This window comes from Engraulis encrasicolus, chromosome 5, assembly GCF_034702125.1.
Source record: "Engraulis encrasicolus isolate BLACKSEA-1 chromosome 5, IST_EnEncr_1.0, whole genome shotgun sequence".
Lineage (NCBI taxonomy): Eukaryota > Metazoa > Chordata > Actinopteri > Clupeiformes > Engraulidae > Engraulis > Engraulis encrasicolus.
This window is the reverse complement of record NC_085861.1, coordinates 37249515-37277492: the sequence shown is the minus strand read 5'-3', so window position 1 is coordinate 37277492 and position 27978 is coordinate 37249515. Positions and strand designations below refer to the sequence as shown.

The 27978-nt window shown below is 49.3% G+C and overlaps 1 protein-coding gene across 1 annotated transcript; it reads right to left on the bottom strand.

The window, feature by feature from the left end:
- Positions 1–30: 30 nt before the first annotated feature.
- On the bottom strand, positions 31–27978 carry rusc1 (RUN and SH3 domain containing 1). The gene is made up of 14 exons (XM_063199888.1): positions 27892–27978; positions 24444–26525; positions 22637–24161; positions 15663–16793; positions 13669–13791; positions 13189–13265; positions 12522–12539; positions 11731–11905; positions 9976–10081; positions 9205–9251; positions 7237–7852; positions 6231–6407; positions 5573–5755; positions 31–4616 (listed from the first exon to the last, which is right to left on the bottom strand). The coding sequence occupies exons 2-14, from the start codon at positions 26373–26375 to the stop codon at positions 4451–4453; spliced, it is 6276 nt and encodes a 2091-aa protein (XP_063055958.1). The 5' UTR covers positions 26376–26525; positions 27892–27978; the 3' UTR covers positions 31–4450.

Genomic DNA, 27978 nt, shown 5'->3' with positions numbered 1-27978 from the left:
AGCCTATAATAATCATGTACATCACATGGGTAGTATATATTATGTCTTTATTGGTATATTTACAAACAAGCACATGCAGGACAAGGGGTTCTTGACTGGCGTGAGTGCCTCTGCAAGGACAAACAGTAGTACATAATACAGTGCTACTCGCAGGCTACACTAGGGAGAGTTACACACACACACACAGGCACACACACATACTCAGACACACGCACGCACACACACACACAACACCAGATAGATAGAGAGAGAGATAAACAAAAGAAAGGAGAAAAAAACAACCTGCCAGGGAGAGAACAGTTGAAAGGTTTCCACGAGCCACAGAAACGGACGATCAGAAGTATGGAACACATTTCCATGATTATTTCAATAATATCTCATACCCACAGAAGCAGCTATAGCAATATGCACTGATGTAAAAGACCAAGAAAACAAACAAGAAAAACGTGAATTCCTGATGTTCATGTACCAGTTTTTGCAGCAAGTCCCACAGAGGTAAAGGTGGTCAGAAATCAGTTACCTGTGAGCATTAACAACGAGCAGGTTCTGCATATGATCTCAACCACCACAAGACCTTTAAAAACAAGCACCAGATATCCTAACGAAGATGCTCTGCACTGTTGCGGCAGAGACCCCAAACCCCAAAATCTAGTCTAAACCATTGATGGGCAACCTGGATTCATTAGTTAGCCTAATATCCAGTGCCATATATTCCACATGACCTGGTTTTACCCCTCCAATTCACCCAGGTGGTCATTCAACCAGGTAATCACCTGACCTGACTCTAGCCAGCTGGTACGTTTCACCTTCATCTTCACAATACCATCTGGGTATCCCCACAACCAACTTGTTTTCGAATGACTTTCCTTATCAAAAATCCTTGCGTGGGATTGGATAAACAACCTGTTCTCATCTTTACTGACGTGCTACTTCAGCCATTCACGCTGAACTCGACCCATGACACAGCTGAGAGCGACAGAAGGCAGAAGAGCCTTTACCACACCCGTCTATGGAAAATCCCACCCCGCCAATCCTGATTGGCTCATCCCTTCAGGAATAACTCACTTTCACCAACCTCAGATGGTTGCGTGAGGAAACCGGAACTTCATAGTATGTAGTTTGGTGAAACGCAGCCAGATGGTATATGGTCAAGTTAACATTCACCTGAATTTGAACAGGTAAAACCAGGTCATATGGAATATGTGGCACTGGGTTGTAATCCAATGGATCAAGGTTGGCCATGATCTGTACTGAAACCCAAAGCCTATACTGATGCAGTTAACACTGCTCGTGCCACATAATAATGTACTGTAAAGTTCTACTATCCACTCCATTGCAAATGAAAACTACACATTTTGAACTCATAAATACCCAAGAAAATAACGACACACATACACAATCACACCCGTGCCTGATTTGAGTCATTGCTTCTTATGGCCTCGTCCTGTGGCGCGTGGTTATCCAAGTCAGTCGTCATGGCGACTATTCTTTGGGAGTTCAGCAGCCGGAGACTGTGTGGGTGTGTTGGCACCAAAGATTCTAGAATGGAGCTCAGTGCTACAGAATCTTTGGTTGGCACAATAATGTGGGCATGGCCAGATGCAGTCATGGGCACTGCTGCTAACACAGCTAATGTGAACAGGCAAAGTTAGATTTAGTAATGTAAATGGGCGCAGTTAGCTTGCTGAAGGGCCATGGTAGTGTACATGCAAATCCAGCTGGCTAATGTGAGGCTCTGTGGGACAACCCTGTCACCAAGGGACATCAAGGGACACCAAAGTACAGTAAGCTCCACCTGACCACCTGAGCAATGCTAGACCTTGTTCAGAGCTTCAAAACATCCTCCCCTCAACGCCACCACACTTCTGACCTTCAGAGGGAGGGAGAGAGGGAGAGAGAGAGAGAGAGAGAGAGAGAGAGAGAGAGAGAGATGCAGCATGGCCTTTGTGGTTGATTGCTGAGATCAGGTGTCAGGTGTCTAGCTGATGACGAGAAACCGAGTGAGGCTAAGCTGAGGTGGGCATGTACAAAGTGCTTGGCACACCCCCAAAGCCCTACTGTAGGCAGCATCTGCACTCGTAACCTATGCAGTCCACAAGGGAACATTTTGAGACACTCCCCTAGTCCCTCGTCACTGCCCAAAAAGTCATAGGCTGCATCTGAACTCAACTCGCAACCATATGTAGTTAACAAGGGAACATGCTGTGACACTACCCAAAGTCCCTCCTCAATGCCTTTGTCCCTCATCCCCCTTCTTCCTCCTCAGGAGAGTGCCAGTCAACAACCACAAGGTCGCTGTAAGGTCACCTTGGCTGCTTCATGGGTTCTGGAGAACAATGGATACAGGTAAACCGCAATCCACCAAGAACCTGTCAGCACAGGTGGGCTGGTTATTGCTTGTTTGTTTGTTTGTTTTTTAGGAGAATTTTGAGGGAAGTACAGAATGAGAGAGACTTGGACAAATTTGGTATAGCCGTCTAACAAGGGCCCGTCAGGAGCAATCTGCTTGGAGGACTTGTCACAAGACAGACAGCAGATTTGTTTTTGAGTCCCAACTGTCCGGTGCCCTCAGTGCCAGTGTTAATGAATAACATTGCAGTCTCAGGACTTTATCTGTTTGCCCAGAGGTGCATTTCTCGACAGCGCCGTTGCTAATTCAGTTTTGATCAAGCAAGTGACCACTCCGTTTGTATTGGAACGAATGGCTGGAGTTAGATCGGCGCTAAGTTTAGCTGGCATATTGCTGCCAATTCTGGCAAGCTTGTAGGTGGCTCTAAGATCTATGAAAGATGTAATTATACCATCCTAAGACGGTAGCACCCAGGGTTATGCCATGTCAAAAAGCTGAACACGGCATCTAGTTTTCCTATCTGGGTTGCAATGAAATTTCCATTGGCAACCTACCAAGTTGCTAACTGCGAGAAACGGGCTCCAGTTTTGGGGACCTCATCTGTTTGCCCAGGGTAGCTATTACAAACCAATCGAACAGAGCTGTGATTGGTCAAAACCAAATAAAATCAGGAAAAATACAGATCACATTGTGTGTTACAGGGTGACCGTGTTTTATACACGCATTTTCAGGTTGGACAAAATAACAGGAAGTCCGAATCAAATCAGGAACAATCAGATGATCATGATGGAACCAAGCAATAAAAGAATAGCGATGATCAAAAACAGGAAGACGAGAGCTAGCCAAGCCGTGAGCCGGTCCTCCATCACACACTATGGCAGTATGTATGCCTCGTCATCCACATGATGCCTACCGTACCATCACACAATCAGACCAATGAATCTATCAGACCAATTAAACGATCAGGCCAAATAAATGAGTGTTGTAGGATAAACATGAAGACTCAACATCACACCACAGCCCATAATACTACTTCTACTGATAACAATGATAGATTACTAATAAATCACAATGATTGCTCATCAATAAATAACAATGAATAAGGTTCATTAATAAGTATGATGCAATAGGGGTGCTTTTGAGGAGGAAAGACACATTTAGACGGTTACTTGCCACGCCATTTGTGTTGTATTTTGTTACGTATTTAGCTTTACTTATGTATTTGGCTTTAGTAATGCGCTTAGCTTCTTTAGGCTTTTAGATGCTTGGTTGGGTAGAAATGATGCATCAAGCAGATAATAGGTCCACAAACACATCACTCCCTCACACGACTAGATCAAGCGGACACAGTGAGAGAGACACCCCACTCTCTTGACTCACACCAAGCTGACATAGCAAGAGATAGTTGTTGTTTGTGTGCAGCAAAAGAGTAGAAAGTGAAAGAGCGGAGGTGTTTTGGCAGACAGGGCGGGCGTCTAAAGGCCGGGGTCGTTATTTATTATGTGGTAAGTGCATTTCTCTTCAATCACTCAGTGCATAAGGTTCAGGTAGCATTCACTGGATAACATCTAAACTCATTGTGATTTATGCATTTGCCAAATACATTCCTTTGAAAGTGTATTTTTTTTTGTAAATGTATGACTTTCTTTTAAATATATATATTTTTTGTTTCTTTGTTTTCTAAAGGACCTACGATGTGTTCAATAATGTTTTCCATTCTTACATTATTACTAAATAATTGTTTACCAATAAGATGACTTTTAGATGACATTTTTTTAAACTCTAGTTTTCTTGTTTATCTATCTGTCTATCTATCTTGGAAAACCAGTTGTATCTTCATATAATATATGTATAATTTATACAGCATGTTTGTTATTTCAACATTATTTAAGACAAATGCCAGTATTAGCATAAAACATCTTCCACATGACGAGCCAGGCAATAGGAGATAGGAGAGAGATAGAGAGACACTACACATCTACGAGCTACTGCACTACAACATTACATTATCATCCGTCTGTTTATCTGCTCATTTATTTCGGAGTTGGGACCGTCGCCGCCTTTTGACCTTGAGAGCCAATGAGAGGAGGTCAGCAGAGGTCACATGATGAGGGAGGTGTAGCCAATGGCCACGAGGCCCTCCCTGTCTCCTTGACGACAGCGAATCCAGTCATGATCCACGCTGCCCAGCACCACAAGCTCCTCCCCCTTATCGAAGCTCAGCTCCTCCCCCGTGCCTGAATGGTCACAAAGCGTTCGCACCGCCCTGATGGACAGATGAGAACACCAATCAGATCACTGCTACTGTACAGTCATGCGTGCACTACGGGCTTGTTTGACTTTTGCAGATTTGTGGCTGTTTTGTGCCTTGATGACTGCTGCTGTTCATTCACTTATATCAGCAGTAGCCGGCTACCTACAAAGTTCTTCCCAGCTTTCAGTCTGGCCGAGATGTACTACGTATTTTTAGAGGTCTAAGAGGGTGGGTTTAACCCATGTCTATAAAATGCATCTGTATACTAGAGGTCTAAGCTGTATTCAATCAGACAATTCTGCCCTCTGCAGAGTCAGTGCATTTTTCGTCTTAAATCCGCCCCATCGAGCCATTGGGAATGCTGGAATTTAACCAGCTTCCATTCTGAAGGAGATTTGAATTTGACGAGAAACCCATCTTAGCCAAACTGACGTGGTCACAGAAATTTTATGGAACATCACAGGAAATATGGGTGGATGGCGGGCCAAAACCAAAAAATTGGAGAGGTAGAGCAGACATTTTATTTGCCCCATATGCACCTGCCAAGTAATCACTGATTAATTCCATTACCGGTACACATTATTGTCAAGTCACCCAAGCAGCTTGACAGCTGAGTCAAACAAACCCACAATGACACGGCCTACAGGACTGACAATGGCAATCAACATAAATGGCATCGCAGCCAGTAATGATCATAGGGGTGTATTTCCTTATTGATACAGAGACATCGCTAATGTAACTTACGCTACATTTTGAATGTAAATGACTACTGCTTTATCCAAAGTGACAGCAGGGAACATTAAGAAGTTAACAAAACTGCAAAGGAACACAGACAAGTGTTTAGGCTTTCTAGTGTTTGCTGCTGTGTCTGTAATGCCCAACCTGTGTGTGTGTGTGTGTGTGTGTGTGTGTGTGTGTGTGTGTGTGTGTGTGTGTGTGTGTGTGTGTGTGTGTGTGTTTTGTCTCACTTGGTGCCTTTGGGCCGGTGTGGGGGCTGCGGTGTCTCCTTGTGAGGGGGTCGTGGGTGTTCCTGGGGGGACGGTGTTGACCTTTGGCCCTCCACTAGGATGCGGTCAGGTAGGGGGGGCTGTCCCCCGCTCACCATGCGAGTCAGCACAGACACACTGGGGGCCAGCCACTGGGACGGACGCCTGGACACACACACACACACACACACACACACACACACACACACACACACACACACACACACACACACACACACACACACACACACACACACACACACGAACACACGAACACACACACACACGAACACACACACACACGAACACACACACACACGAACACACACACGAACACACACACACACACACACACACACACACACGAACACACACACACAGGAGGATGAACAAATACAGCATGAGACAAGACAGAGGGCTTCTATCCATATATAATAACATAGTATAAATAAATAACTTGTGATTTAATTACACTTACTATAAGGAGTTATTAAATACATGACAAAATGTAATAACACCATTACATTACATGTAGGGATACAGACATACCATCAGAATATTTACACCCACTCAAACACACACGCGCACACAATTTCATTACATTACATTACACACATACACACTGTCCATGTCTTCCTACCTATGTGGCGTCTGTGGGCTCTGGGCGAGTGGGTCGGCGGGGATCTTGGAGGCTCCAAAGAGCCTCTCCAAGCCCCAGGGAACGGCTACGCCAGCGGCCCAGCGAGAGGCCTCCTCCTGGGGCTGCTGAGAGCGGAGGACCCCTGGGTCCTGGTTGGAGAGCTCTAGGGAGGTTGAGCTGTCACACCATAAAGTGAAATAGACATACCGTTACCATATTTAGACACACTCAAAGATAGAGTATGCAATATAATTACTCATTTTCAAAATGTTTGCTGCCCATTCATATATTTGATCTTTTCATGGATATTTACTAAGTAATAAACTAATACGAATTTACTGTTGTGACCAAAGTACATTGAGTTGTGCAGCCAAAGATGTATATTACTGGAAATTCAAAATGGCCAACATGGAGAAGATTCATCTTTTATTGTATTAAAAGTGTAATTTTCCCATTCATAATGAATACTTAGAAAATAATAGTGATGGTAAAAATTAATAAAAAAAAGGATAACATTTGTGAATGGGCAGCATGAACTCAAACCACTGAAAACATCCACCCACACATACAGACAGACGTCAGCTACATTTCTGTACTCTGTAATTTCCTATGGCCTTCAGCCCCATGCCTTAGTGTTGTAACCTTCTCCCATGAATGAAACAAAAATGTGTCCCTGCTGTCACGCAGCACACAGCAGCTTTGTTTGCGGGGCTCGTCAACCATTCAATACCCTGATTACATACGAGCGAGTAACTTGTGAATTGTGATTTTTGCAGAGAGGTATTGAATGAAGATGTATTGTGCTGAGACATCATTGATGAGATCAAAACGAGTGAGGCCAGGGGAAACTGAGGAGGAAGGGTATTGAGACGTGCACACACACACACACACACACACACACACACACACACACACACACACACACACACACACACACACACACACACACACACACACACACACACACACACACACACACACACACACACACTTTCTTTCTTCCCACCTGTGCGTGGTCTGTGAGCTCTGCGCTAGGTTCTGGAAGTTCTGTCCGAGCCGCCCTCCCCAGCGCACCATGGCCCCCCAGCCCTGCTGCAGCACCTGGCCTGCCTGCTCCGACAGCCTGCTGTAGCCCGTCTCCTCCAGCGGGGGCGCCATGCCTATGTCCTTCTCCCGAAGCCACTGCAGCTGAGGGCTGGACAGAGCCGAGACGCGCACGGGGCCACGGCACGACGCCTGACCACCGCTGCCGGCCAACGGCATGGCCAGGCTCGAGGGGCCCGTGCTCTGATTGGCCACATCGGACTCCTCTGCTCTTCCCGATTGGTGCTCGGAGACGGTCTCTAGGCGGCGTCCCCGGGAGGCGGGCCCGAAGGAGGAGGCCGGGGCCTCCTGATTGGGCGGGCTACAAAGCTCTGGGCTGTGGTTGGTGGAGCTGGGCAGCTCTGGGCTGTGGTTGGCAGGCGTAGGGTCCAAGTGGTGGTGCTGGAAGAGCAGGTCGAGGTTAAAGGTCAGCAGCGAGAGCGGCTGCAGCAGCAACAGCAGCTCCTCGAACTGAGCATGACAGGAAGTGGACGCCAGGCGCAGGAAGGAGCCCGGGCGGTAGAACGTCACCAGGACATCTAGAGGAGAGAAATACATAGAGAGGGAGAGATGGAGATAGAGAGATGGCGGGGGAGAGAGAGAGGGAGAGGGAGAAGGGAAGCAAAGAAGAGAGAGAGTGGGGATGGGATGGGGGGGGGGGGGGAGAGAGAGATAGAGATGGAAAGTGTTTATTTGAGCACTTTGTAACAGTGTTTATATAGGATTCTATTTGTATGTGGGTTTTACTGACATACAGTGGTAGTTATAAGTATTGGATATGTTGCTAAATTAGCGGGGTAACCAATACCGCTGCATTGTACTGCCCAGTAGAAAGATTGTATATTTATACCAACATATCAATGACATTAATTATGTTAAGGTGATGCATTGCATAATTCAGTGTTGATATGATGTATTTTACTAGAGCAGGGGTGGGGAACCTGTGTCTCGAGGGCCGTTTATGTTTATCTGGCCCCCGACATAATTTTAACTTTATGCAGTTTCACATGAAATATTCATGTTTTATAAAGGAATCTTAGAAATTACATTCATACAATTATATTGTCTAGGGCTTTAACGATACACTCAACTCACGATTTGGTTTGTATCACAACTTTTGACGTATGGTTCGATGCACCCCACGATCTTCAAATGTATCTTTTTAAATTAATTCACTTGCTTTTTACACATTTGTCAACATTGTTTTCTAGACTGAAGGCTTTGAAAGGGTGCATCACAATTCTTCCCTCTTGCATCACGATACAGTAATGTGACTCTCCATAATCACGATTTCTCGGTTCGATACAATATCGTTACAGCCCTAATATTTTCAGGGGACCTAGGGAAGGTGGCGTCTGTTGTAAAGGTGGCCCCCTTCAATAGTAGGCCTAAAAGGGACACTGTGCAGGAAATGGTCAAAAAGGGTACTGCAACTATGCTGCGAATTGAAACTGGACTGCCCATTGCCAAATTTGATCTTTTCATGAAAGTTTACGAAGTAATAAACTAATATTTTCTAGTAAGGCCCAAGTACAGTCATTTTTGCAGCTAAAAATGGCTATTTCTGGAAATTCAAAATGGCGGACCATGGAGAAGATCCCCCTTTTCATGTAAGAAAAGTGCATTTTTTTCAGTCATAATGAATACTTAGAATTTTACGGTGGTGGTAAGTATTCATGAAAAAGGTAACATTAATGAATGGGAAGAATGAATTCTGGAAATAAACAACTAAAAATCTCACACAGTGTCCCTTTAAGTGCAGGGGGAAATCCTGGTTTCTGTTCATAGTATGGCGGAGGATTGTTATAAAATGTGAAGTGGCCCTTGAATGACTACTAGAGTAGTATGTGTGATGTACTAGTGTACTGTTTTGGGATATTGACACACATACCACTACATGTCTGCAGGTGGGAGATCCAGAAATCCAGTAGTTTGACACTGGAAACAGAAAAGAGCACAAACACATTTTACAATCTGTCAATCACACACACAACAACATTTTAGAGTCTCTCAAATCACACACACACACACGCGCGCATACACGTCCCCACACACACACACAGACGCACGCTCGCATGTGCACGCACACACACACCCACAAACGCACGTGCACGCACAAAAGCACACCCACACACACTTGACAGGTCTTCTCCCATCATCTGTCACCTCCTATTCTCAGTCATAGCACTGATGACTTTACTATACACTGGGGACGAGGAGTCAGGTGTGTGTGTGTGTGTGTGTGTGTGTGTGTGTGTGTGTGTGTGTGTGTGCGCGTGTGTGCATGTGTGTGTTCCCATTAAATTCAGCAGTCCAAGCAGGGCATGTGTAGGTGTGTGTGTGTGTGTGTGTGTGTGTGTGTGTGTGTGTGTGTGTGTGTGTGTGTGTGTGTGTGTGTGTGTGTGTGTGTGTGTGTGTGTGTGTGTGTGTGCGTGTGTGCGTGCGTGTGTGCATGTGTGTGTCTGTGTTCCCATTAAATTCAGCAGTCCAAGCAGGGCATGTGTAGGTGTGTGTGTGTGTGTGTGTGTGTGTGTGTGTGTGTGTGTGTGTGTGTGTGTGTGTGTGTGTGTGTGTGTGTGTGTGTGTGTGTGTGTGTTTACTTGAGCAGTTTGAGCGGGAAACGTGTGTATGCGTGTGTGCGTGCATGTGTGTGTGTGCTTACTTGAGCAGTCCGAGTAGGAAGGCATTGAAACGCTGCTGGCTGCTTCTCAGCTGGGGGAGCTCAGCCACTCGACACTGGAGACTGTACAGAGCCTGGGTCTTCACGCCTACGCATGCACACGCACACGCACACACACAAACAGATTTTTTTGACTTTATTTTTGACAGGACAGTGGAGGAGAGACAGGAAATGAGTGGGGAGAGAGAGACGGGGAAGGATTGGCAAATGACCCTGGCCGGAATCGAACCTGGCTCCCCGGAGCAGCAACCCAGCGCCCTACCGCTAGGCCACGACAGGGCCAGTATGCCAAACAAGTCTATTGATTTAAGTGGCCTAGTTATGGCAAAATGTTGCTCGTGATGCAAAATAAATGGTAGCATGCTTAGATGGATGCTTAAATGTATCTGTCGGAGTGTGTGTGTCTGTGTGTCAGTGATGCGCGGGCCGACGAAAAAACAAGACACACACCCGACCGTTTTTTTCCCTAGTCCGCCCGCAAGAAATATTTATGAAAAAATATTGACCCGGCCCGCTTCCCGACCCGCCTTTGAAAATAGTAGCCGTGCGTCTTATGAACACCCTAGCGTCATTGGCAACGCACAATCACGTCAATAAAGGTCTCAGCATGGTTCACTTCCGAGGGGTCTGGGTACACTTCACATCACAGAAAACACTGAGCTGCAGGTCTAAGTTCGTTTAAATGGTTGATAGGGACCAGGTAGGCTATGAAAACACCCATAGTGGCAATGTAGCCTACAACACTTTTTTGGCTACTCCTCTGCTCTGTCCTTTTCCTGAACTGAAATTGGTTTAACTTTATCCTATCCCGAAGTTGAGGGACAGGGTGCCAAGGCCACCCCCTCCTTCAACAGAGACCAAGCAGTTAATTTGGGAGTTTGGGAAAGATAATCGCATCACACAAACGCAACCTGCGCTGCCTGGTGCCACTATAGGCAATGCTTGTCTTTCTAGCGCAAATGATCATTTAGCCCACACAATGCGTGAACTCTCATAATCTTAGATGACTGCAATGTAAAGATCCATACATGATCACGTAGGCTGCAGAGCCTTTCTCAACTGATTAACAGTTGCACTCACGATGCCATAACGTGACATGCCCTGTCCAACAAAAAGTAGCCTATGTTGAATAGATAACATTTTCTATTCACCAGCATCACTGGTGTGTGTGTGTGTGTGTGTGTGTGTGTGTGTGTGTGTGTGTGTGTGTGTGTGTGTGTGTGTGTGTGTGTGTGTGTGTGTGTGTGTGTGTGTGTGTGTGTGTGTGTGTGTGTGTGTGTGTGTGTGTGTGTGTGTGTGTGTGTGAGAGAGAGTGGGAAGTTCATCTTTGAGAAGAGGCAGCAAGCAATGACTAAGTCAAACGTGACTCAAAGCCCACAGGGACCACTAGCAGCAGAGGACAGGAGAAGATGAGGAGAGGAGAGGAGAGGAGAGAACAACAGAGGAGAGGAGATGCGAGGAGAAGAGAAGGAGATAAAAGGAGAAGAGGAGGAGATGAAAGGAGAAGAGGAGGACAGGAAAGAAGAGGAGAGACAAGGGGAGGAGAGGAGAAGATAGGAGAGCACAGAAAGAGAGGGAAGGAGAGGAGAGGACAGGACAAGAGAATGATAGGAGAGGAAAGGAAAGGAGAGGAGAGAGGGGAAGGAGAGAAGCAGGGCAGGGGATGTAGGCACAAAAACAAAGAAAGAATAAAAGAAAGAAGGCGGCCTGCCAGTAGCCGGTGACCCTGTGTTTTACCTGGCTTGGTGGAGGCCTGGACCAATCCCCAGGGTGAATTTGGCCTCCGGCCCGCGATCAGGTCACTCTGGTGGGGCTTGAGGCCGTCGCAGAGCAGGCTGCGCAGAGCTGGACACAGACACTGCAGCACCAGGCGGCCTAGTGTGGGGTTTATGCTACTGTCACCAGAGAGGGCCTGGTGACGCAGAGAGAGAGAGAGAGAGAGAGAGAGAGAGAGAGAGAGAGAGAGAGAGAGAGAGAGAGAGAGAGAGAGAGAGAGAGAGAGAGAGAGAGAGAGAGAGAGAGAGAGAGACAGGAAGTGGGGGAAGATGAAAGAGGGAGGCAGGTGGATGGAGAAAGATGGCATAATTAAGAGAAAGAGAAAGACAGATGTGAGGAGTGAAGGGAAGGAGAGAGCAGAGTGGAATTGATGGAGGAGAGAGGGAGGAGTAAAAAACACAAACATTAAGCAGGAGGTGGAAGGATTGCAGAGAGGAGAGAGAGAGTTTTTAAAAAGAACAGATTCATTAGACAGATAAAAACAGTGCAGGCAGATATGTAGAGAAATGAGTATGGAAGGGTGGCAAAGAGAGAGAGAGAGAGAGAGAGAGAGAGAGAGAGAGAGAGAGAGAGAGAGAGAGAGAGAGAGAGAGAGAGAAGAGAGAGAGAGAGAGAGAGAGAGGGAGAGAGAGAGAGAGAGAGAGAGAGAGAGAGAGAGAAGGAGAGGGAGATAAGAGACAAACACAGTGGGTGAGAGGGGGGTTAGTGTACAAGGCATTGTAATCTAATGAGAAAAGAGGCCACGTCAATACCTTATCTAGACACTCAGACTGGAGGAAGGGAAGAGGAGAAGTGGAGGAGAGAAGGAGGAGGGGACCACGGAGGGGGAAAAAAGAAAAGAGAAGACAAAAGGAACAAAATTACTCAACGACACAGACCTGGCTCCTCAGCTCATGCTGAACAATGCATCAGACACAAGTATTAGAGAACAAAAAGATACCTCACAGTTCCACAAAACACAACATTTACAATACATGCATGGCCATAGGAATGTCTGCATAGTACACTGGGCTTTATTGAGAGAGAGAGAGAGAGAGAGAGAGAGAGAGAGAGAGAGAGAGAGAGAGAGAGAGAGAGAGAGAGAGAGAGAGAGAGAGAGAGAGAGAGAGAGAGAGAGAGAGAGAGAGAGACACACACAGATGAGAAACAGACAGGTGCAATCAGACAGAGACATGGAGGGGAGAGTGGTAGACCAAGTGAAACAGGAGGCGTGAGAGTGAGATAGAAAGATGAGAGTGAGACGTGTTGATTATGAGACATGTGTTTAGAGTGAGACATGATGAGTGAGATGTGGTGAGGGTGAGAGATGAGAGTGAGGCGTGGTGAGGGTGAGACATGAGGAGAGTGAGACGAGATGAGGGTGAGACAGACCGAGTATAAGATGTGGTGAGGGTGAGACGTGGTGAGGGTGAGACAGACCTTCTGCACCAATGTCCGGGAGGAGTTGAACTGGGATAAGATGGCTTCCACTGCCAGGCTCACCGCACTGACCAGAGCTGAGGAGGCACAGAGTAAACAACAGAGTTAATACACACATACACACACACACACACACACACACACACACACACACACACACACACACACACACACACACACACACACACACACACACACACATACACACACACACACACACACACACACATACACCTCATTTTTGCAGTAGGAATTGAAAGGACAGGCTAACACACACATCTTGTTTCTCCTGCAGGCACTGAGGACAGGCTGGGGTACACACACACATGCAAGCAAACGCACGCACACACACACAAACAAACACACACACACACCTCGTTTCTCCTGCTGGAATTGAGGACAGGCTGGGGAACACACACACAAGCAGGCGCGTTCACTCGCTCGCTCGCACGCACGCACGCTAAACGCACGCACGCTCACCTCGTTTCTCCTGCTGGCATTGAGAGGACAGGGCGGGACCCCTCAAGGTGGAGCTTCCTTCATCATCTCCCATCCAGGATTCAGCCTTCTGCACGGAACCGGCGAATGAGACGCTGCGCACTGCTGTGGGGGCGGGACAAACATAGGCATTTAGCCAATGAACTGCTGCTGCTGTAAGAGTGGGGCAAAGGACAGGCATTTAGCCAATGAGACGATATGCACTACTGTGGAGGCGGGACATAGACAGGGGCTTAGCGAATGAGACACTGCTACAGGGAGTTGGGGGAATTTACATTCAATGGGAGAAATCTGAAACGATGAGCTCATATGTCTCATCACATCAATACATATATGTAGAAACCTCTAGATGTTTTTCTGTAGGGTGAACATTCTCTCTATGTTTTTCTGATGGTTGAGTTTTAACACCTTTTGGTAAATTACATAGGATATGTTTTCGTTACACTCTTGGAATCCAAAACACTGCACACATTTACATATACAGTACAGTACACAAGAGGATGGTAGAAGTGGTAGAACAGGTGACGTGTTAAAGAACTCCATCTAAGACATGACAGAAGCAGAGGTAACACAAACATGCTCCCAGACGCGAGTCTTCAGTTTCATCAGCCAACTGACATCCGTTATATAAATGCAGACTAATGCATCTATATAGACAGCACAACATAGGGCTACAGAGGGATGCACAGACTACTACAGTGGCACAGAAAAGAAGACTACTGTATACAAGCTAGTGTTTAGATGAGTGTTTCTCAACAGGGGCTCTACAGACCCCCAGGGGGCACTAGGGAGCCATTGGTGGACACTGAGAAGGGGATAGCGCCCAGGAGGGGGGGGGTCAGTTGCAATTGGGGAGCACTGGTCTACTTTATTCTTCTAATACTGATGGGGACGTTGGCAAGCTTATGCTGAGGTCAAGGGGACGTTGGCAGGCTTATGATGAGGTCAAGGGGGCGATTGCAGGCTTATGCTGAGATCAAAAACGGTTGAGAAACACTGGTTTGGAGGTAGGCTAGACAGGCTAGTGTTTGGCAGAAGATTAGGAGCAATTGTGCTGCACCATTGAAGACAGATGTAAATGGCACAGATGATGATGATGATGATAATAATGCATGAGGGCGATAATCTGGGTTAGCGGTCGTCTCACTGCATCATCATCACTGCTTTAGTGAAGGATCAGATTACAGGAGATAAGATTAGATCCTACAGGCAGACAGACAGACAGACAGACACATTTAAAGCAAGAGATTCACCCCCACAAACACACTGGCACACAGGGTAGACACAGAAAGACCGACTGACAGACAGTAATGGTCATACTGAGAGCTGTGCAGAGGCGGACAGACTGACAGACAGACAGACAGACAGACAGACAGACAGACAGACAGACAGACAGACAGACAGACAGACTGACAGACTGACAGACAGACAGACAGACAGACAGACGGAGTGTGGTGTGAGATAGAGGTGATGTACAGGAGGCTGAATGAATCAGCAGCATTCACTCATTCACTACACAGTGCCCAATACAATCCTATGTAGAGCACTATGACGAGCACAAAACAAGAACTCACGCTACATACTGTATAGTACACTACATAGCCAACCCAATGATGAGACTCACGCCTTGTTGGAATACAGTTAGTGAGGTAACTCGCAGTGATAGGCAAAATTAGTTAGATTCATTAGTTACAATCTAGGGACACACATTCCAATTGACCTTGTTTTACCTGTCCAATTCAATCAGGTGATCATTCAACCAGCCAATCAACTGGCTGAATTGGACAGGTAAAACCATGACATTTGGAATGTGTGGCACTGAACTGTAATTAATGAATCCATTTGGTTCATCACTGGATCCTACTGCACATAGTCAACTATGTAGTGAGTGAGTGAGCATGTTTAAGGCAGCCGTAGACAGCGAACAGCAGAGGTAGAGAGAGCAAGAGAATAGATCCAGAAGAGAGGTGTCTTACTCAGGGCGTATGGGCGTGACGGTGGTGGTGGTGGTGGTGGTGGTGTCTGCTGGGTGGTGTTGGGGGGGTACGGCCCGAGCCCCGGCCCCGGAGCCCTGGCAGGGGGGGTGTAGAGGTAGGGGTAGTAGAGGGGGGCTGCCAGGGCGGGGAGCGTGTGGCTGCGGGGGAAGAGGGGGGAGCAGAGGCGGGAGGGGTCCACGCCGGGGCCCGGCGGGCCTGAGCGGTGCGGGGGCGAGATGGCACCCACGGGGGAGAGGCGGGGGGGCGCGCCCTTGTGCAGCGGGCAGTTTTTGGGGTGGTACAGGTAGCAGGTGGGAAGGGGAGGGGGGGTGTCCAGCTCTACCGGGCCCAGACACTGCAGCTGGTCTGCGACCGAGTCCCACAACACGCAGGGGTCATCCTTAAGGGACAGACCCATGACACACGGGTCATCTCTCATCACCCCGTGGCCAGCCACACGTGGGTCATCTTCATGGGCCAGGCTGATCTCGTGCTGGGGGTCTGCACTGCCTGGCTCTGGGTGACCCTGGTAACTCTGGCCCTTCTGGGCGTTGGCGTAGCGCAGCATTTCAATGTTTTTGTATGGAGTGGTGTTGCCATCGTTACCCTCGTCCACTCCACTGTCGCTGCTAAAGCCAGACTCCCTAGACTCCCTCTGGGGGTGATACTGGGGCTGTGCACTGTAGCTTAATGGGAGGCTGTTAGCCTCTCTCTTCCAGTGATGGTCGTGGTGGTGAGCGCGTGCGGACGGCCCTTCGCTGTAGAGAGCATCGTCCAGGTACAGGGAGTCTACATAGCTACTGAGGTCTTCTTGGAGGAACACCGAGTCATCTGCACAGTGGCTGAGAGCAGAGCGGTACAGAGAGTCGGCGTAGGTGTGACTGAGGCTGTCAGAGGGCGGATAAGGGTTGGGCTTGACCAGGTGAGAGGGAGGCTGGCCCAGGTAAGGGTTCTGGTGGCCCAGGTAAGGGTTGGGCGGTGGCGGGGTATCCCGGCCGAGCTCGGAGCCAGAGGCGGATGTGTGGGGGCCCTCAGTGGCCGCCGGCAAGGGGGGTGGCATGGGGGAGGGGTGCAGGAAGTAGGTAGAAGGGGGCGCTTGGGAACCAGCAAGCGATCGGGAGGGAGGGGGCACTACGCCAGGGCAACACGGGCAGGGGCAGAAGCAGGGGCAGGGAGAGCAGAGGGCCAGGGGCAATAAGCGGGGGGGGGGGGGGGGTAGCAGGGACAGCGGCAAGGAGCAAGCGATGTGACCCCATAGGGCCGGGGTGTGAGACAGGGGGATGGGGACAGGGACAGAGGACAGAGAATAGGGACGGGGACAGTGACAGGGGGCAGTAAGCAGGGTATGGAGGCATGAAGAAGCAATGTGGAGAGATAGGGAGGATTATGGAGTATTTTGAAGTTGCAAAAAAGGGGGGATTGAGGCATGGATGGATGGATGGATAGATGTTGGGAGGGAGGAATGGGTTGAGGAGGAATGGGTTGAGGAGGAATGGATGAATGGATGGATGGATGGATGCAGACAGAGAGGGAGAGAGAAGCAACGGAAGCAACAGCAGAGGGGACATGAGTCAAGAGGAAGAGGAAGGGAGAGAGAGAAATGGAGAAAATGTTAGTGTCATCGAGAGAGAGAGAGAGAGAGAGAGAGAGAGAGAGAGAGAGAGAGAGAGAGAGAGAGAGAGAGAGAGAGAGAGAGAGAGAGAGAGAATGCATGAAATAACCCCCATTAGACAATCCATCACCAGCCCATGCACAGATTACGGCAACCATGTGAAAGAGAAACACACCTGACGATAAAGTACAAGCATACACAGGCAGTCATGGAGGTTAGACAGTGTAAAGTCGACCGACTATCCCGTGTGCGGATGTGATGTCTGAAGGGAGCTGGTGCAATTCACACACACAATAGCGCCTGAAAGATGCCTTGACAACCCAAGAACAGACAGATCTATCCGAAACAGATCATCCCACCACCCTGTGCACCGTAGGCCTACTGTAGGTCATTGTTTGCAATTGCATCGCATTGACATACTATAGGTCAAAGGTCTGAAACATTGTGTCTCCGCAGATTTGGAATTAAATCTACAGTCAAAGTCACAACGGGTTAGGTTTAACTACTTTCAAGAAAGAGAATGTAACGGTGTCCCTCGCGATATGAATGATATCGATATTTTATAGAGAAACGTCACTTCAATATCAGTTCAGTTTAGTTAGTGAGCAGGACGCTGGCTAATGCTGAGTCACAAAGTTCTTTACACAATAAATCGCTTGATAGACACATTACACTTCCCGTTTCTTGCTCAGAAGGTAAACTGCACATTCAAAATTAAGGAAATGTATCATATATATATATAAGCTCGAGTATGGCCATAAACGAAGGTAGAGAACAGTAGAAACCACCATACCTTCGGCTGATCTCTGTTAATAAATGCATAATATTGTTTTCCTGTTTTTTCCTAGTTGCGGGCCTGTGATAGGCTGAGAAGCTGAATGCCCCGCCTACGTCATTCTTAAAGCTATACACACCCATATTAACAGAAGGCCATAAGCAGTAATCCTTCAGCAGATTTTCCTACTTCATCCGTTTATCTGTATTAATAAGCCCACCAATATTTTTATCTGAATTAATCTATTAATAACGTGTACATTTTTACTGTACTGTACTACTTAAAAATCATTAAGTAAATTGCAGACGCATTGAAAACTTGGCTGGGGCTATAAATCGAAACTATAATTGCTTTAATACTCACCCACAAATCAAATCTGAATGAATAAGTAACTAGTTGCAATGCAAAATAAAAATTGCATTCTGAACTCCATGGACAGTATATCATGGCACATGCTGGCCAACAGCTACGTGGTGGTGCCAGTGTTATTTATACTGCATCACCAGCCAGTGCATCGGTGCTTACCGCTAAGGGGTTGCTGGGGTACAGCCATTACCACCCTGCAGCAGCTAGGTGATATTTACAACCCCACTGCTGGAGGAGGAGGATGAAGATGAGGAGGAAGGCCACGGCTGTACGAGGAGGACTATGGCTATGTGTAATATGGGCCCGGGGACTGCAGTGTGTGCGTGCGTGCGTGCATGCGCGCGCGTGCGCACATGTCCATGTGTATATGGGCTATAGCTATGAGAATAATATGGGCCTGAGGAGGGCTGCAGCGGGCGATGGCTGTGGGTGTGTAATATGATACTGGTCGATGCAGGCAGGCAGGCAGGCAGTGGGGCTGATGGAACAGTCCAGAGAGATGAGGCAGAAAATGGCAGTCGGTCAGAGAAAAGAATAGAGCACAGAGGAGAGGGGAGGAGAGAAGAGAGAAGAGTGGAGCATAGACAGTGGTGCAGAGTAATGTAGAGGAGCATAGCAGAGAGGAGATGAGAGCAGAGAAGAGAAGAGAAGAGCAGAGCAGAGAGAGAGAGAGAGAGAGAGAGAGAGAGAGAGAGAGAGAGAGAGAGAGAGAGAGATGGATGGATGGATGGATGGTGATGAAATCATGACCCATTAAATCAGATATGTACTGAGCAGCTGGACACACAATTAGAGCTGTACGGTGCTGAACAGAGAGAACAGTGAAGAGACAAGGAGAACAAATGTAAAGAACAGAAAGGAGAGAGAGCGAGAGAGAGAGAGAGAGAGAGAGAGAGAGAGAGAGAGAGAGAGAGAGAGAGAGAGAGAGAGAGAGAGAGAGAGAGAGAGAGAGAGAGATGGTAATATACTGTACTGTGCTATTGTAGATACTACAGCTCTGTTGCCTTGCACTGTAGCCCTTAATAATAGCCCAACTACAAAATATTACAGACGTAGTATATATACTGCAGCAAGGCTCTAAATAAAAGAATTTTTTATCACCAGCCAAAATGGCTTACAGATGTTAATCTTACTAGCCAAACACACACTCACTAATGGGTCAAAATGGCTAGTAGGATGGTCTTTTCTACAAACCAACCTGGATTTTCTCCAGCATTTGGCCGAAACTGCAGATAATATTACCGGTATAGGATGAAATAATAATTGTTGAATTTCTTATTGAAATTTCATTACATTGTTAGCTCTAGTGAATGCTATCTTCAGAAAAATAAGTTTGCTGAACATGAATGTGTATACAATATAGTGTTAAACAGCTGACTATACGTACCGTACGTGTACAGGGTTATTTTGTATGAATGATGTTAAAATATTTGTGAGGCACATCTCTAAATTTGTATTTTTACATGGCAGTAAACACAATGTGACAAATAAGAAATGCCACTGGTGCATAGTACTACTGTATTCATTAAATATACTGTGTAGAGTAGAGTACCACTATGTCAGTGTGATTTCACACACACGTCACTGGATTGCATGAGATCCTGAGGGCAGATCTTTGTGAGAGACACAGACAGTAATATAAAAAGGCATTGGGGCTCTGTGACATAAAGTACAATAGTAGTGAGAGAGGGACTGGTCTCTGTGATAGACACTGATAACGTCATGGGGAATTGGGATCTGTGACAGACACAGACAACAATGATATGAGATATTGGACTCTGTGTGATTCTCAAACTGTGGACTGGGGCCCACCCATGTGTGGGCCCTGAATGTATTCCAATTGGGCCTGAAATTATTTCCTAAAAAACAAAATATATGTGTGTGTGTGTGTGTGTGTGTGTGTGTGTGTGTGTGTGTGTGTGTGTGTGTGTGTGTGTGTGTGTGTGTGTGTGTGTGTGTGTGTGTGACTTTTTATTGTTTATTGGGTACGCTCAATGATACAGTATGCCCCGGACATTAGTGAACATTTCACATGATGTATTAGACCAGGGGTCCCCAAACTAAGGCCCGGGGGCCGGATGCGGCCCGCCACGCCCCTTTGACCGGCCCTCCACCTATCTGCACCTCACCATTTGAACTGCCCCAAAGAAGCAATCCTATCTTGTCTTGATAGTTTCTCATCTCACTGTTATATAAATAGACCTACACACATATAAATAGGTCTACCATTTCTATTGTATCACTCATAAACTGTCAATCACCATATTTTTCTAACCTTTCCTTGCTATTTTTACATGGTTATTAGAAATTAAAAGGAATACCTGTGGTATTTCAAATTGAAAAACGTGAAGTACTCACTTCTTTTGCAAATCACTTGTAATGATGAACTATTTTTGAGGTAGAAATTATGATTATAACACGCAGTGGCCTAGTATAAAGCCCACATGATTGATCCCGGCCCCTAATCAGTCTGGAACGATAATGTGGCCACCAGAGAAAAAAGTTTGGGGACCCCTGTATTAGACAATATTGGTGCATTGGGCTCTATGAAAGGAAGGAAGGTCTGCACACTGTTGCTGCTCCCGGTTTATTAACACAACGTTTCGACCAGTCTGGTCTTCGTCAGGTGTAGGTGTGACATTGGGCTCTATGCACAGTCACATTTACAGTAGCATTGTAGCAATGCAATTCTCAGAGAGTCAAACTAGAAACTCTTCTATTTGGTCCTGTTCTCTCTGGGTGTTGAATTAACACTTCAAAATGTGCTGCGTGATGTACAGGCTCAGCCTGTACTGGTGTGTGTGAGGCTATATATTGAGTTGTGCTGTACTGACGGAGCTGTCCTGAGCTGTCCTTCACGCCTGCAGAGGGCATGAATGATTTATTAGGCAGAGATGACATCACTTGCAGTGACAAACCAGACGGACAGTAGCAGCAACTTCCAAAATCTCTGCAATGCCGCCCAATCTGTGACAACGCTCTGTGATCACCACACCACGCCACACCATGCCACGGCATGGCACAGTGACGTCACATGCCCATCTGGCACAGGGGCACCGAGTGCCACCCAAATGCTGATGAGTCACGTGTGGCTGCTGCCTGTCCAAGATGACTCCAGCCTGCATCTGAGTCACAGTCGAGTCCTCCAATGCATCCAAGATATTGAGAACTGCTGGCTCAATCAAGACTCAAGATCTTGGCTTGGCACTGTCTGACTCATTGTGGGGGGCTACATCCATCCAACTAAAATGTCTCGCAGCTGGCCCAGGTCTGGCCCAGATGTGGAATAAGACCCTGCTTCATACGTATACGGATATTTTTGTAAAATGACCTTTTGTAGCTCCCTAAAATGCATAATTTCATATCAGTAGATATTTCTAAAATACACCTGTCGCAATGGTGTTTTTTTTAATCCACATATCGTGTTTATATGTAAACGGATAACAAATATTATTATAAATATAATATTTAATATAAAATTGATATTAAAATATTCAAAATATATGTATCCCACAAATATCACCTAGGTGTAATGAAGGCATGAGTCACAGTCAGCCATCCAAGAGACCAGAGAACTGCTGGCTCTATCAGACTCAAAGTCTTGGTTTGGCGCTGTTTGACTCATGTGCGGCAATATATCCATCCAATACAGTATGTCTTGCAGCTGGCCCAGGTCTGGCCCTGATGCGGTGTAAGTCTGCAGCATCTGTTGGCTCAGGTTACCCATAGTCCTAAGCTCTTAGTCTCTTCATCAGGCTAACACGAATAATTACTTTTTGCCACTCTCTCATTCTCTTCGATCAGACTCCGCTAGTTATTTCTATAATCTTTTCATCAGGGTAAAATCTTTTCTTTGTCCAACCTTTGTATTTGAGCCAAAGCTAGTTTTTGTATAGCCTTGTCGTCCAACTGAAGGTCATTTACAAAGACTGCAGTATTGTTGGAGTATTATTATAGTGACTTCTAGTGTTTGTTGATATGACACTGCCGTACAACTCACACACTCCTCAAAATCATGGCACATGACACACACACACTCACCTAACGATCGTGATAGCAGAGTGACACACACACGTACGCACACATACACACACATTCACACACACACACACAATGATCGTGACGCCACAGGAACACACACACACTCACCTCATCATCATAAATTTCACACACTCACACACACACACACACACACACACACACACACACACACCAACTCACCTGCTGATCGTGATTCCCGAGTCCTTCCTCCGTCGGCTCTTCCTCTCACCTGCACCTCCTCCTCTTCTTCATCATCTTCATCCTCCTCTTCCTCCTCCTCTGTCTCTCGTCCACCATTCTCTCCTGCCATCATCCACAGGCTGCCCTCACTGGCTGAGCAGCCAATGGGCTTTGAGAGGCGGGCCTCTTCGCTGGCTGAGTAGCCAAACCGCCGCTGAGGACGCTCATCTTCACTAGCTGTCTGACCAATGCGCCGTTCAGGGCGGTCCTCTTCACTAGCGGGCGAGCCAATGGGCTGTGGCGGCTGTGCCTGGGCCTGGCTGTCGGCCTCCAATGACAGGTGCCTCATCTCCCTGAAGAGAGAGAGTGATGCGGGGGTGGGCGGCGGCTGGAGGAAGGAGGCCTCGGCCTGGGAGGTGTACTCCCACTGGGTCCCGCCGCTCCCCTCCTTCTCGCGACGCCACTTCAGGTTGTACAGGAAGTCGGGGTCAGGCGTGGCCACGGTGGGGTCGGGTTCCGGCTCCTGATTGGTCAGCTTGGGCGGACAGCTCTGCTGCTGCTTGCTGCGGTTGCGCAGCTCTTTAAAGGTGGTCTTGACCTTTGCCCCCTGCGTCACCCCGGCCACGGCGTTGACCTTAGATGGCGGCACCACGCCGCCGGTGGCCTTCCTCATTTCCAACGCCGCCGCGTCCGTGTCCGGCGTGAAGGCGATCAGCCAGTCGAAGCGGTCGGGCCGGGAGGCGTTGGCGGGTAGGGTGCAGCGTTTCCCCACCGCCGTGGTGGGCAGTCTGGGGGGCAGCTTGGCGGTGGTGGGGGGGCATGGGGGTGGCGGTGGCGGTGGAGGAGGAGGAGGGGTGTCGGGTATCTCAGCAGAGTAGTCGTAGTGGGCGAGGGTGGGGGCACAGGGGGGGCTGCGGCTACTGCTGCTGCTGCTGCTGCTACTGCTGCCGGTGCTGTAATAGGAGCCTCCGCTCAGGCTGCGATCGCCGCCATATCCACAGCTGCAGCCAGAGCCAGCGTTGCTGCTGCCGCCGCCATTTTGCCTCCGTCGGCGAGCCATCTCGGTGAAGGAGGTCGTCCTCTGGCCGCCTCTCTTGGCGTCACCGCTCACGCGGTCTCCGTACGCATCGTTGTCATCATCGTTCTGGTGGCCATCTGCTTCCAGTCCTCCGAAGCGCTTGCCGTCGTCGGCCCATCCCTCCACCCAGACCCCTTCGTTCCCTTTGGCATGGTACTTCCCAGCCCTCTCCCGGTCTCTGTCCACGGTCTTGGTGGCACTGTCTCTGCGGCGGCCGATCTTGATTGGCTCTGGTTCGTGAGCGATGCTAGTAGTAGTCACTTCCTCCTCCGCTTCCTGTCCACCAGTGCCGAGGGTCGCCCCGACGCACACGCCCAGCTCGGGGCTCAGCCGTAGCAGCTCGGCCTGCGTCAGACCAGCCAGCGCCAGGAGCTTCTGGATCTCAACGTCCAGGGCGTGGAAGGACGGCGGAGGGGGGAGAGAGGGAGGAGGAGGGAGAGAGGGAGGAGGGGGAAGAGAGGGTGGGGGTGGGAGAGAGGGGGGCGGTGGGATCTTGGGGGGCGAGGGCGGCAGCATCACAGGGGGCGGTGGCAGAGGCGGCGGTTTGGAGGTAGGGGGCGGTAGAGAGACAGGTGAGCTCTCGGCCTGCCGCTGCTGCTGGAGCCTGAGTGCCTCGCGTCGGGCCAGGTGACGCGTGCGGGGCGGGGGGATGGGGGGAGTGGGCGAGGGGGCTACAGGCAGGCAGGCAGCAGCAGAGGAGGAGGAGGAGAGGGAGAAGTAAGGGAGCGCCGCGTGGCAGGGGGGCGGAGGGGGGAGGGGAGGAGGGGCGGGAAGAGGCTTCCTGGTGTGGTGTGACGCGGCAGCAGCCGTGGAGGTGGTCGGGCTCACCGCAGTGGAGGAGGAGGCTGGGGAGATGGGAGAGGAGACGGTGGACATGCCGCGACTGCTGATGTTGATGTAGGTGTGACGCGTGTCGGGTTGATGATGCTGGGCACTCACGTGCCTTACGGGAGGCTTGGGGGGTCGCGGAGGCGGGGAGTCCAGCGGAGAGGAGCCCAGCGAGTCCGGGAGCGCCGGTTCCGATTCCGGCTCGTCCAGATCCGACGGGCCCGTCACGTCCACCCCTGCGTCGGAGAACTCCTGCGAGTCACACGAGCCACCGCTCTTGTAGAGCTTCCAGGGGATGTCGATGTTGCCCATCTCGTCCAGCATGCCGGCCACCTCCTCCTCGTCCAGCTCCAGGGCGCCCTCCTCCTGCAGACGGGCCAGGTGGAACAGCCGCACCTGCCGGTTGACCTTCTCCAGCCGGTACAGGTGGTCCAGGCGGTCCCTCAGGCCGGGCTCGTCGTCCAGCTCCCAGCGCACCACCTGCACCGCCTGGTAGAAGCGCTCCAGCTTGCCCAGCTCGTCCACCGAGTCCAGGAACTCCAGCAGGCCGCGCTTGGTGGTTTTGTACGGAGCGGCGTCGGCGTCCTCCGCCTTGTCGTCTGAGTCGTCGGAGGACGGGGAGGAGGGCACGGAGGGGTAGCCCTCGTCTGGGGAGCAGGGGGACACGGGGCGGCCCAGCTGGGTGTGGTGGTGGTGGAGGTCCAGGGGCAGGATGTGTGGCTGCGAGGAGGGGGAGGTGGTGTATGAGGAGGAGTCCAGGCTGGGGAGCTCCTCCGGGGGGGAGAGGGAGTAGGAGTCGGGCCCGTCGAGCTCCAGGTCGGAGCAGCTGCTGATGGAGGTGGAGGAGGAGGAGGTGGTGGAGGAGGTGAGGGAGAACTCCAGCATGGAAGCCGGCCCATCACAGCACGAGGGGACCAGGGTGTCATCGTCATCCTCGTCATCCTCCTCCTCTTCATCATCCTCTTCTTCGTCATCGTCTTCATCTTCGTCCTCCACGACTGCCACCTGGTCGTTTCCGTTGGGGTCCACGTCTGGGCTGACGGCCACCTCGATGTCGGAGTCCTCCTCATCCGCCAGCTTGTCCTTGTTGTCCTCCGCCAATGACCTTTCCTCTTCCTGTTTGTTACCCTGGGCAACGGCTTCTTTGGTCTCCTCCTTCTTCTGCTGCTGCTGTGGCTGTTCTCTGGCACGACCTTCAGGCGATCGGCCATCAAGGACGCGACCTTCAGGAGCACGAGCTTGCTCTTTACCCTTGACCTTGGCCTTGACCTCCGGCGCCGGCGGGCGCTGCCAGGCCTGGCTCTCGCGCTGCGGCTGTGGCTTGGAGGGCGTGCGCAGCTGCAGCTGGTGGCGCATGGTGACGGTGTTGTTGTTGTTGTGGTTGTGGTTGAACAGGCTGTTGCTGTCCTGAGGGGAGCGGCCGTCGCAGCACAGGCACGGCAGGCTGGGCTCGTTGCAGTTGGGGTCCGCCAGGGGCGGCAGGTTGGGCAGGCTGGGCAGCGGGGGGCGGCCGGCGCTCTTGTTGGGTTTGGCGTTAGCCGCGGCCGTCTGGGCAGCGTGTCTCTGCTGCCGGGCCACCAGGGGTTTGGCGGCGGAGGCGGCGGCAGAGTTGCGCAAGGGCTGGGTGGCCGAGCGGATCCGCGATGACTCGGGGGCGCATCGCGTGACGCGACGAGGGGACGACCGGGCCGCAGGGGGCTTGGCGTTCATGTTCTTGTCCTCTCTCTTGGCGCCGGAGCCGGAGCCCGGGGCTTTGGAGTCGGACGGCCTGTTGGCCTCGAAGCGGCGGGGCCGCGGGGGAACGGAGGAGCGGGTGGAGGAGGACGAATGCATGGTGCAGATTATGGACTTTAGATCTCAGGAAATACTGCTAAACTACGATTTTTGTGGTCGTGGAATCAAATCAATGTGTTTACAGAGTGAACAAAGACAGCTCACGGCCACCACTTGCCATCTTGGTCACATGGTGGCCTTGTGCAGGTCCTGAAAGGCAAGAAAAGCATACAGGTCAGAGGGAGCACACAAGGCACAAGACTAACAACATAACACTCACTTACAGATGACAGCATAGAAGCGACCCCACCATGACAGTCATTTTCATTCAGAGCAGCAGGACCCCATGTAGTATACAATTCCAATGAGAGCAGCTTCTGCCACAGTACACTAGAAGTTTGTACGGTAGGCATTTAGACAGGCCTAATGTGAGGCACACAGGCCCCAGGTGGATCATATTACATAGAGGTTTATATCGGAATAATAGACTCTTGTCACATCTCATATCATTCAGTAAAAAATGATACTGCAAAATGTCACATTTACTCAGAAGGTAAATGTAGAAAGTCAAACACAGCTCAGTCTACAAAAAAAGATTTATTTATTTTTATGGAAAGGGGGGTAAAAAAAATGTAGGCCTATCCAGAAAAGGCTGCTTTGGGAGAACAGATGCATCCCGGTCGGCTGTAATGACCAAAGAGGCCAAATCCAGGGCGGGTATAATGCAGTGTCAGACCCGGAAAACATTTGCAATCTAATTAGCAATTACAGAAGAATATTCGCAGCACATCTCAGCTCTTCCGCTCCACTGAACGACAGGAGCAAAAGGATGTCAAACAAGATATATCTCCCTGCCTCCATCTCCCGTCCGCATCTCTGCACACGTCCGCCAATAAAATAGCTACAGTAACCAAATGTCCCATTACGAACTCTCATCCGTAGAAATGCCATTAGAGAGAGACAAGCAAGAACAAATAAGACATAACCAATCGGCTAATGGAACACGGACTTCGCTTACACTTGATTTAGCCCCACTATGCGCCCTCGTATCCACAATGTCCTTGGATGAATCTAGGGGAATTTCTAGAATGTAGCAGGCCCAGTAATGTCAAGATAAAGCAATAACATACTGAAATACTAAATACACGGCTATTTCGGTTGCTTACATCAGCTCAAGCAAGTGCGAGTATCCTCCATCTCTGTGTTATTTACCAGTAGGAGTATCGACCGGAGCAGGGATGATGGAGGCCGTGGGGGGAAAGGAAGGACAGAGGGAGGGGGCACTACCATACCAGCCGCCGCATCACCGCTGCCTCCTCCGCGGCCATGGAGGATGCTTTTCTCCCCGAAACGGCCATGACACAGCCTCGGCTACATTCCCACATCATTGTGTTCCGACCATAAAACCAAACTACGTCGATTAAATGATCAGGGTTTGTTTTTTCTCTCGTTGATAAACAAGATGTAGGCTACATACCAACACTGCCATAAATAGCCAATATTCCGGATGATCATCAATTCAATTGTATACATTTCGCTTTGATATCGTAGATAAAATGGATGATATAAAACTCACCTCAATTTCTGTATTTCCAAAGGGGGTAATTTGCACTCTCCTCACACACACCGAGAGCGACAAAACGCAGCCCTAGCGGTCCTCAGC